This window comes from Triticum aestivum, chromosome 7B (assembly GCF_018294505.1).
Source record: "Triticum aestivum cultivar Chinese Spring chromosome 7B, IWGSC CS RefSeq v2.1, whole genome shotgun sequence".
Classification (NCBI taxonomy): Eukaryota; Viridiplantae; Streptophyta; class Magnoliopsida; order Poales; family Poaceae; genus Triticum; species Triticum aestivum.
In genome coordinates this window covers 571,140,244-571,152,360 of record NC_057813.1, presented here as the reverse complement: position 1 = coordinate 571,152,360, position 12,117 = coordinate 571,140,244, and the positions used below count along the sequence as shown (strand labels likewise).

General features: G+C 49.1%; 1 protein-coding gene across 1 annotated transcript; it reads left to right on the top strand.

Annotated features, from left to right (window-relative positions):
• The first annotated feature begins 832 nt into the window (after positions 1–832).
• On the top strand, positions 833–1,575 carry LOC123162369 (uncharacterized). The gene has a single exon (XM_044580158.1). It carries the CDS (start codon positions 885–887, stop codon positions 1,368–1,370), a length of 486 nt encoding a protein of 161 aa, XP_044436093.1. The 5' UTR covers positions 833–884; the 3' UTR covers positions 1,371–1,575.
• Positions 1,576–12,117: the final 10,542 nt, after the last annotated feature.

Here is a 12,117-nt window from a genome sequence, read left to right as displayed (position 1 = left end):
GTTAAACACTGGTATATGGGTTTGGCACATGCATGGCCCATGGTTCGAGTTTCTCATTTTTATTATTTCTGTTTGTTTTTTGTGTTGTTTATACTTTTCAAATAATCTCGTCTTTTTCCCTTTTCCTTTCATTTTTAAACTTTTTTCTTTCTTATTTATTTTATTTCTAGAAAAAGGATGAATCTCTTTCATAAGTATATGAATATTTTTAAGTATGTGAATATTTGTTGTTGAAGTTATGGACGTTCATTTTTATATACAAGTGAACCTTTTGTCTTGGAAAAAATAAATATTTCTTCCGACATACATAAATACTTCCTTTTTAAGCATGTCAACATTTATCTCCGAAATCATGAACGTCTATTTTTAATATAAAAAATTACTTATGAATTTATTTCTAAAAATATTTTTAAAACTTGTACCCAACCTACATATTATTTATTTTTATAGAAAATAAAATTATATAGTACCTCCCTCCCTCGGTAAACTTATATAGCCGTCTTATATTAGTTTACAAGAAATATTTATTAATGGCCCGTCAGTATGTCCGACCAGTATGTAGAAACTTTGAAGGATGCTAAAAAAATGTAAAAAAATGGGTTAAGGCCACAAGAATAGGCGCACTCGTGTGTGTTCTGTGTACTTTGAGGTTAGGCCACAACAATAGTCTCCGAAAAAAAAAGGCCAGAACAAATAGCGAACTGTACTCGGCCCATCGGAAACTTGGATCCCAAGTTGCCGACCACGACACGAACCGACGACCAACACGAACCCGTGGCCGCCAAGGAAGGGGAGACCGACCCGCCCGTGCCGTATAAATCTGCCACCGGCGGCTCCGGCTCGGCGCGCAGAACCGCAGAAGCAGACCAAGGAAACGAGCCAAGATGCGGCGCGAGGGGAGGCAGCGAGGGTGGGTGCGCGTGTACGACCGCGATCTGGTCGACCCGGATGGCAAGCGCCGCGCGGCGCACGTCGTGGACGCCGACGGGCAGGCCGTGGTGGTGGCCAACGGCGGGTACGTCCGGGCGTCGCGGAGGCCGACCAACCACTCCAAGCCGGGCGGCAGCCGCGCGCTCGACGCGCTCTGCAGGAAGGCCCTCCGCGCGCTCGACGAGGAGGAGGAGGCGCCTCCGCCGCAGCCGGCCGCGCGGTACGGGTACTCGCCGGGATGGTGGCCGTCGTCGCCGCCGCCGTCCAGGTACGGGGCCGTCGCGCAGAGGCAGGCGCAGGCTCAGCCGGCGCCGGCGCGTTCGGGGGCCGGGAAGGCGTCGTCCAAGGGGGGCCCGGGCCGCAACTTCAAGCACGGCAAGATCAGCAAGACGTACCTCGACGAGGACGAGATCGATTATCTCTACAACTACGATTCATGAGCGGACGGAAGCGGGGAGCTGCTTTGTGGCTTTTTTCTCCTTATCTTTGTTTTGGCGAAGTTCAGCGAGAGGAGTTGTATGCTGGATCGTAATATTAATGTGTACTATCAAGATTAGACTTAATTTCTTTTTAAGATCATTAGTCTCTGACTCTTAGGTGTGTTTGTTGATCTCGAATTAAAGGGATTTATTTCGAGTAGTGGCATCTCGAGGCCTTATTTTAATTCTCTGATTTATTTTCAGGGGGAAAGTTTATTTCTTGATGGAAGTTATAGATTGTTTGCATGGATTAGTATCGTGCAATTTTATGCTCCCTCTGATCGGGCCGCGTAACTTTTAGAAATAATTTTTGGAAAACGTTTGGATTCATCTGGATGATTTCTTCCTTTCATAAACCGTGTCCTCTGCACACCACGTGTCCTCACCCACCGCTCCATCCCAGCCTTATCTTCTCGCAAGCTCTCTTCTCCACACGTTCTCTCCTTTTTCCCCCTATCGTCCTCATTAGTTACAGCAGAGAAGAGGCCATTGACCCCATGGCGAGCACCACCAACCAGCACAGTTGGGAACGCAAACTTACCGCCAGAGCAGCCACCCTGCTGCTGCGTTCACGCCATGGCCAGTAGCTGCCATTAACGCAAGCAGGCCAGAATCTCAACCAGTAACACAAACAAACGGCAAGGTGACAGCAAGGTCAGGGGGAGGGCGACTCCGGCCAGCACCGCTGTAAGGTTCCTGCTCGCCATTGCCACTCCACGCTTAAATCCATGTTTTTTTGCAGCACCACCATTGCTGCGACGTGTCATCTCCCTCAACTCCGGCCGTCGTCACACGGCGGTGCTGCGTTGCAACGCCACCGGTGCTACCAGTGGAGGAGGCTGCGGTGAGCACATCTGCTGCTGCTGCTGCTTATTGCACAACACAACTGGTACTATCAGGGTAGTCATGCGGCTCGTTGGAGCGTGCGTCGAGGCAACTCTTTCAACTCCGACGGAAGCAGAGCCGGCGCTACAATGGAACTTCGCCGGAGTTGCAATGGAACTTCGTTGGAGCTGCAATGGAGTTCGCCGGACGCCGTCGATGCTACGTTGGAGCTCTGCCGGAGTTGCAATGGAGCTTCGCCGGACTACATCGGTGCTACGTTGGAGCTCCGTCCGGGCTGCAATGGAGCTTCGCCGAACGACGTCAGTGCTTCGTTGGAGCTCCGTCGGGGCTGCAATGGAGCTTCGCCGGACGTTGTCAGCTTGTCGGGGCTGCATTGGAGTTATTGCCGGGCCGTGCTGTGCTACAGTGAAGCTTTGACAGGTGCCAGCAGCGCTACGTTGAAGCTGGTCTCCTGCTGTGGCTTTGCTGCATCGAACGGCCACCAGCACGCTAATCCGAGACGGCTGGCTAGGCGGATGATTTCCTAGAGAAATCATCCGGTTTATTTGTAGCATGTGCCATAATTTTTACCATGTAAAATTAGCTGTTTTTCAAGACCCATCGTCAATTTTCTTAGTGTGCACACCCTTCATTTTAAAAGTCAATCGTTTTCTCCGATCCATATTAGGAGTAGTAAGTAGTTATAAAAAGAAAAAGAAAGAATTGATCCCCACAACTCTCTTCTCCCTCACACCCGTACTCGTTAGGGTGCTACTTGGACGGTGATCGAGTTATCCAACGATGCCACTTCCGTACATTGTGCAGGGTGTTTTCTCAAATGATGGGATCTCGTCAAGATTTAATGCTTGGGTCCTCTTCTCAAATTTACAAAAACACTAACGCTCACACGTGTGGGCGTTTGCATCTCGCCCGCACGCGTGGATCCGCGTCCATTTGTGAGCGCACGAATCTTGGTATGTTTCTAGTGCCACGTAGGACTGGGCTGATGTGTGGGCATTTACCCGGTCGCTCACACGGCCGTTTCAGCACGCGGAGGGGCCGGTGTGTGGGCTTCAGCAGTTCGTCCACACGCCACTTTCACTAATACACAAGGGCTGGTGTGTGGGCATTTGCCATCTCGCCCACACGCCCGTCTCCTCGGGAAGGATTGATGTCGAAGGTGAGGGAGATCTTCGGGAAGGATTGCATCTTGGATGATGAAGATAGCACTCTCATTGAATTGATTATCCACGGCTTCTCGAGGGGTGAAGTTGCTTGGGTAATGCGGATAGAAACCTTCTTCAATGATTCTCCAAATATTAGTATTCACATGTTTTAAATGGCGCTTGAAACGATAAACCCGAGAATCAAAATCCTCATTTTTCACAATCTTAGGAGGAGGACCGGCATGATTTAAATGAGTAGAGGGAATCGGTCCACCATAAGTTGGAGGTTCCACGTGGGCAAAGATGCCGGAGCCATTTCTACCACTCGTAGAAGGACCCTTTTCACTGTTAGCTTCCCCCTTGTCGGAGGTTGCATCCATCACCTTGTTAGTGGGATCACCCACTTTCATCGGCGAGGTGGACAGTTTAAGTCCTTCTAGAAATTTAGTAAACATGCTTTCAACCTCGGTCATCATGTAGTTTTTCAATGTGTCTAAAGCCACATTGAATTCCTCACGGGAGACCGAGGTTCCCCCATCGGCCGTAGACGAGATAGGATTCACACTAGAGTGCTCCTCCGCACCGTCTGTGGTGTCAACCATACTCTTCGGACGGCAAAGTCCTTAATGAAGAGACGATGCTCTGATACCAATTGAAATGATCGATATGGTTGACTAAAGAGGGGGGGGGTGAATAGACAACTAACAATTTTAAGCTTTTCTTTACCAATTTAAACTTTGCAACAAATAGGTTGTCTAGATATGCAACTATGTGAGCAACCTATATGATGCAATGACCACTAACACATAAGCAAGCAAAGGAAACAATACAAATAAGCTTGCAAAAGTAAAGGCACGAAATAACCAAGAGTGGAGCCGACGGAGACGAGGATGTGTTACCGAAGTTCCTTCCTTTTAAGGGGAAGTACGTCTCCGTTAGAGCGGTGTGAAGGCACAATGCTCCCCAAGAAGCCACTAGGGACACCGTAATCTCCTCACGCCCTCACACAATGTGAGATGCCGTGATTCCACTATTGGTGCCCTTGAAGGCGGCAACCGAACCTTTACAAACAAGGTTGGGGCAATCTCCACAACTTAATTGGAGGCTCCCAACGACACCATGAAGCTTCACCACAATGGACTATGGCTCCGAGGTGACCTCAATTGTCTAGGGTGCTCAAGCACCCAAGAGTAACAAGATCCGCTAGGGATTAGTGGGGGGAATCGAATATCTCTTGGTGGAAGTGTAGATCGGGGCCTTGTCACCCAATCCCGAGCAAATCAACAAGTTTGATTGGCTAGGGAGAGAGATCGGCCGAAAATGAAGCTTGGAGCAACAATGGAGTTTAGGGTTGAAAGAGGTGGGTCTTCTTGAAGAAGAAGACTCCCTTTTATAGTGGGGGGACAATTCCAACCGTTACCCACCACTCAGCCCGCGCCCCACGGAACTACCACTCCACAGGCGCGGTACTACCGCACTGGCATGCGGTACTACCGTGGTGGACCGCGGTACTACCGCGAGCACGACAGAGACCAGACCAGGCAAAAGGAGCACCGACAGGGCGCGGTAGATCCGCAGGAGCGGTACTACCGCGGCCTCTTGCAGTACTTCCGCAAGGCAGACACGGGCCAGGCCCGGTAGGCACATATTTAAAAAATTACATCCGTGACTACCTCCGCTGAGAAAATGTCGTGCAAAAATCCGACACGGAACTACCGCGACCGAGGGTGCGGTACCACCGTGAAGGGTGCGGATGTAAAAAATTACATCCGCCCCTACCTCCGCTCCTGCTACGGAACCTGGCCTGGTGCCATGGTACTATCGCGCCGCAGCATGGTACTATCGTGGGGAGCGCGGATGTAAAAAGTTACATCCGCGCCTACCACCGTTTGAGAGCGGTGCCAGACCAGAGCTCACGGTACTACCGCTTGGAAGAGCGGTACTACCGTGGGAGCCTAAGGTACTACCGTGCCGGAGCCCGGTACTACCGCGGGCTCCTGCGGTAGTACCGCTCAAAAGAGCAGTACTACCGCTAGCCTGAGAAGAGCAAGACTGAGGCCTTCATTTCGCAGAGACAAGGTGAGACGGAGGAACACTCCGAGGAGCTCGAGGAAAGGCGGTGCAAGAGGGAATGTGTACGTGAGATTCCACCCAAACCTTTCTAAAGCGGACCCCCTCTTAATAGTACGGCTTTCCTACGACTCAACTCCACCGAACCAAACCGTAGAGAAAGGCCGTCAACTATAATCTCCGAGGGGCATCAAATCATCTTGTGTTTAGTCGTGATATATCTGAAAAGCTCAATACACACAATTAGTCCGCAAAGGCATTGTCATCAATCACCAAAACTATAGAGGGACAAGAATGCCCTTACAATCTCCCCCTTTTTGGTGGATTGATGACAATACGGGATTTGCACAAATGAAATGAATATAGCACAGGCAAACCTCACAACTTCTAAAATATAGATGAGCTCCCCCTAGATTCGTGCTAGAGGGTAAAGGGCTTTGGACTGCACGACACGAATACTAGGATCACCACTCCCCCTATATTTTAGAAACAGAGCATATCTTGCAATGGTAAGGCTGACACTAAACAAGATAGATGATATGAGCATAACATGAATAGCATGATATAGCACAAGCTCAATAAGGAGATAACTAGAGAGTGCATATGTCTTACACCATATGATAGACTAAGTCTCACGAGCACAACCAAACCGAAGCAAGCAGGTTCAATAACAGAAAGCAAAGCAAACGACGAAACACACGACACACACGCAAATCCTAAACTCTCTCCCCCTTTGGCATCGAGACACCAAAAAGGCAGAGAGGTCACCTACAACACAGGTGGTAGCTCAGGCGGAAAACGACTCATTGTCGCCAGACTCCGCAGTAGGAACATACTCCTCCTCTGAATTGGTCCAATGGTAGCTCTGTTTCGCCATCCAGCCGGTCTCTAGGGTGATGTGCTTCTCAGAGCCGCTGGCCACGTCCTCCCCGCAAGCCCTCAAGATCCTGATGTCGCGACGGTGACTCTCCTTCTGAGAAACATGGGCCTTGTACTGCCCCTGAACCTGCAAGCAGAACAGCCTCTTCACCTTGTTCTTCAGCTTCTTTGCCCAAGAAGGCTCAGCAGAGGGAGGCATGAACGCAGAACGATCCTCAGCAGCGTCTTCCTCCTCAATCTCCTCCTCATCCACAGCCATCTTGGCAGCCTCTGCAGCAGTGGTGGTGTTAGCCTATTGGGGCTTGATGCGAAGCTTGATGGGCTCATGACGAATCCAGACTGGAGCTTCAAACACCTCATTGGGAAGGAGCTTCTCCCACGTCTTGGAGATCAGGTAAAACAGATAAGGCCCATATATGGGGACCTTACGGTTGAACACGGCGAACTGAAGCTCACACCACATGATATGTGAGACATCAAGTGGCTGAGTCTGAGCCTGACGGGCCTCCTCACAAAGAAGCATCATGTCAACGAGATAAGCATGCACCTGTCCCATGTCACCAATGCGCGGGAAGAGCGTGTTTCGGAAGAGCCTATGCATGATGTCAAGGAAGTGGTTGAGCACCCATGCCTTCTTCTTGTTAGGAAGCGTCTTCTCAACAAGGTATGGCATGAGCTTGTTCTTGTTGGCAGAGTCAGCGTTGGCGTGAGGGCGAACTCCAACTGTCGTGTCGAGTCCTTCATCGGGAACAAGGAGAAACTCCATGAACTCCTTCCAGGTAGCAGACAACTGTCGACCATTGGTCATCCAAGTCATGGTCCTCTCTTCATTGATGCCGAAGTGGACCGAAGCAAAGAACTGTGCAATGATCTCTGGATCAAAGTCCTTGTGGAAGGTGAGAATGTGTTCAATGCCGAACTGCTCCACAAGATCCAAGGCCTCTCCAAAGTACCCATGGTGCTTCTCCTGCCTCATGTGAATCATGTCAATCCAGTGAACTTCAACATAGTGATTCTGCTTGGCCTTGATCACATCCATATAGATCAGATTCTGCTGCTTGTTCCAGAAGAGTTCATTGCCTCGCGTGCTAGACCGGGGAGACACATATGGATTGATCTTTCTTCGAATGAAAAATTCTGCCTGGGGCATCTCATCCATGCCCAAGACGGGCTCCTTCTGTTTGCTAGCGGTGTGCTTGGTCCTGCGTTGGGGAGCAGCAGAAGACCCCTCTAGAACATCATCTGGGTTGCGCAGACGCTTGGACCCTGTGTCATGGCTGGGATTCGAGCGACGAAGGAAATCAGAGCCACCATCTAGACACAAATACACAAAGACACGCACGGGAACAAAACAAATCAAAAACAAACGAAAGAAAACACAAACACAAGCGACTTGGACAAAAGACAAAAAGGCGTAGGATGATCTACGGTAGTACCGGGCGGGGTTCCGGATGTAAAAAATTACATCTGCGCCAACCGCGGAAGTACCGTGCCGGGGAAGCACGGTAGTACCGCGCGTGGGGCGGAAGTAATTTTTTACTTCTGGACGCCCAGCGGTAGTACCGCACCAAGGTGCGGAAGTACCGCGGAGTATGAGATCCAGAAGAGGCTGCGGTATTACCGCTCCAGGAGGAGCGGTAGTACCGCACGGAATGAGAAACCGCCACTGAGGACACGGATCTGGATCTAGAACCTCCGCACGACAACTTCGGTATTACTGTTGATCAAACGGAACTATTTTGACTATCCAAAGAGCATGCAACTACTCTACCACTCTACAACGAATCCCACTTGCACATATTTAGCAAAAAATCTCAAGAACACCACATGCATCTCCCCAAAACCTAGGAACACACGAAAGGACAAAAACAAGAGGTACTTGGGGAAAACCCTGGGTCCGTGGCAAGAGGGCGAGGTAGGGAGCGATCCCACCGGTCGGAATCTGAGGAGAGCGGCCGAAGACAGAGATCCGGCGAAGGCCTCCGGCGCCGTTCTTGGTCAGGAGAGAGAGAGATGGGGTGGGGAATAGAGATGAATGGGTATGGGGGAGTTAGAACTCCCCCTGTCCCGCTCTTAACCCCCACCTGCTCGCGTGGGCACGGAAGTACCGCGGGTCATTGCGGTAGTACCGCCCGGGCGGAAGTACCGCTCGTTCAGCGGTAGTAAAAAATTTCTGCCGCGGAAGTAGCGGTAGTACCGTGCCCCTGGAGGGCCACGCACTTGGAGAGACCCACCAACTCCTGCGGTAGTACCGTGGCGCACCACGGTAGTACCATAAACCAAGAAAGAGCTAGGACGCAAGAGAGAAGAAGGAGAACAAAAGCAAAACACCCATCGGGGAAACACCAACCAACACGAGAGAGAAAACAACTTCTCCAAGGAAGGGCGGTGGCCGGAGCCACCTATATTTGAGTCAATTGGTATGGCACCGCGAAGAATTATTCTTGGGTCCATGACCAAAACTCGTCTTTGAAGCACAAGTACCATCGAAGATGGCTAATGTGAAAGAGTTGATTCATATATGCATAATGGGGGGGGGGAGGAAGAGTTCATTGAGAGAACAACACCCCCCCTATGTCCATGCCTACACCTAGACTAGACAACAAGTAGAGTGAGGAGGGGTGTGCACGGGCTCAAGTCACATTGCTCGAATCAATGATATTTAGCTCATGCCTTAACTCGCGAAATCTTGCTTCATCCAAGGGCTTCGTGAAAATATCTGCAAGGTTATCATGAGTGTTGACATACTTGAGCTCGATCTCCCCTCGCCTAATGTGATCCCGGATAAAGTGATACCAAATCTCAATATGCTTCGTCTTGAAATGTTGCACCGGGTTGAGAGAAATCTTGATGGCACTTTCATTGTCACACCAAAGAGGCACTTTGTCACAAATGACACCGTATTCCTTTAAAGTTTGCCTCATCCATAAGAGTTGTGCACAACAACTATCGGCCGCCACATATTCTGCTTCGGTGGACGAGAGAGACACACAACTTTGCTTCTTGGAAGACCAACTCACCAAAGAGCAACCAAGAAATTGGCACCCTCCGAAAGTGGACTTCCTATCCACTTTGTCTCCCGCCCAATCGGAATCCATAAATCCTTCAAGCTTGAAGTTTGCTCCTCTTGGGTACCATAGGCCAAAGTTTGGGGTATGAGCCAAATATCAAAAGATTCGCTTGACCGCCACAAAGTGGCTTTCCTTTGGTGCGGCTTGAAACCATGCACACATTCCCACACTCAACATGATATCCGGTCTAGATGCACAAAGGTAAAGCAAGGATCCAATCATAGAGCGATATACCTTTTGGTCCACCGCTTTACCATTGGGATCAATGTCAAGTTGGCACTTGGTAGGCATTGGAGTAGAAGCCGGCTTGACATCACTTAGCTTGAATCTTTTTAGCATGTCTTGAGTATATTTGGCTTGGTTGATGAAGGTACCTTCTCTTCTTTGTTTGATATCAAAACCAAGGAAGAACTTCAACTCTCCCATCGAAGACATCTTGAACTTAGAGGTCATGAGAGCGGCAAATTCTTCATTGAAAGCTTTGTTAGGGGAACCAAAGATAATATCATCAACATATAGTTGGCATACAAACAACTCCCCTTTGACCTTCTTAGTAAAAAGAGTGGGATCGATTTTCCCTACCTTAGATCCACGATCTTGTAACAACTCGGTAAGGTGGTCATACCACGCACGTGGGGCTTGTTTAAGGCCATAGAGTGCCTTATCGAGTTGATACACATGATCCGGGAAGTAGGGATCCTCGAATCCGGGGGGTTGTTTGACATAGACCAACTCATTAATAGGACCATTAAGAAAAACACTTTTCACATCCATTTGTTGCAACTTAAAGTTGTGATGGGAAGCATAAGCAATCAACAAACGAATGGATTCAAGGCGAGCAACAGGAGCAAAGGTTTCACTGTAGTCGATACCCTCGACTTGGGAGTAGCCTTGTGCTGCCAATCTTGCCTTGTTGCGAATGATGTTCCCATGAGCATCTTGCTTGTTCTTGAAAATCCACTTGGTTCCAATGACGTTATGGTTCCCCGATGGCCTTGGCACCAACCTCCACACCTTGTTGTACTCGAAGTTGTTGAGTTCTTCATGCATGGCATTGAGCCAATCCGAATCTTCGAGCGCCTCATAGACCTTTTGGGGTTCAACACAAGAGACAAACGCGTGATGTTCACAATAGTTTGCTAATTGTCTATGAGTGCTTACCCCCCTTTCTTAGGCTTCCAACCACATTCTCCATGAGATGGCCTTTGGTGGTGATCTTGGAAGCAATTTTCGCGGCACGACGCTCTAATTCCTCCTCGGATGTGGAAGGAGGAGGATCAACTTGATTATCTTGAGTGCCGTCTTGAGCTTGTCTGAGATCTTGAGCTTGCTCTTGATCTTGAACTTGCTCGAGGGGGAGAACTTGACCTTGGGCATCATTTGGTGGATCATCACCATCTTGAGTTTGATCTTGCCCTTGGTCTTGTTCATGAGGTTGAGGGCCTTCACTTTGTTGTTCGGAAGCGTGTGAGTCTTGGGGAGGTGATGGCTCCACTTGAGTGGAGCATTGTCCTTCTCCTTCGGCCACAAGGGGTTCCTCAATGGGTAGAATATGACCAATACCCATTCTTCTTATGGCTTGGGGAGGAATTTCATCACCTACATCACAAGTACCACTTTGCTCCACTTGGGAGCCGTTATTTTCGTCAAACTCCATGTTACACGTCTCCTCAATGAGTCCAGTGGACTTGTTGAGGACACAGTAAGCATGAGAGTTTGTAGCATAACCAACAAATATGCCCTCATAAGCTCTAGCCTCAAATTTAGACAAACGAACACCCTTTTTGAGAATGAAACACTTACACCCGAACACCCGGAAGTACTTGAGATTGGGCTTGTTACCGGTGAGGATTTCATAAGGAGTCTTGGTCAAGCCTTTGCGGAGATAGAGCCAATTTGATGCATGACACGCGGTGTTGATGGCTTCGGCCCAAAAGTTGTATGGAGACTTGAACTCCGCCATCATGGTCCTTGCCGCATCCATCAATGTCCAGTTCTTCCTCTCCGCAACACCATTTTGTTGAGGGGTGTATGGAGCTGAATATTGATGCTTGATCCCGTCATCACTAAGGAACTCATCCAAGGTGTAGTTCTTGAACTTGGTGCCGTTGTCACTTCTTATTGTCAAGATCTTTGCATCATGTTGTCGTTGAGCTTCATTAGCAAAGTCGATGACGGTTTGTTAGGTTTCACTCTTCCTGTTGAAGAAATATACCCAAGTGTATCTTAAAAAATCATCCACAATCACCAAGCAATACTTTCTTCCCCCAAGACTATCAAAGGATGGAGGCCCAAAGAGGTCCATGTGAAGGAGCTCCAAGGGTCTCTTCGAGTAGATGATAGTCGTGGGAGGGTGAGCCGTCTCATGAAGCTTTCCTTCGATACAAGCACTGCAAGCACGATCTTTGGCAAAACTAACATTTGTTAGTCCATGGACATGGTCCCCCTTGAGAAGACTTTGCAAAGATCTCATATTGACATGGGCTAAACGGCGATGCCAAAGCCATCCCACATCAACTTTAGCCATTAGGCATGTCGCAGTCTTAGTGGGTTGCTCCGAAAAGTTAATCACATAGAGACCATTCTCGACATGCCCAACAAAGGCTACTTTAAGAATCTTGCTCCACAAGAGGGCCACGGTATCAACATCAAAGAAGGTGGCAAAGCCCATGAGTGCAAGTTGACAAACGGAAAGTA

Bases quoted from the DNA above. Each gene is read 5' to 3' on its own strand.
- LOC123162369 (XM_044580158.1), top strand. From the start codon at position 885: ATGCGGCGCGAGGGGAGGCAGCGAGGGTGGGTGCGCGTGTACGACCGC.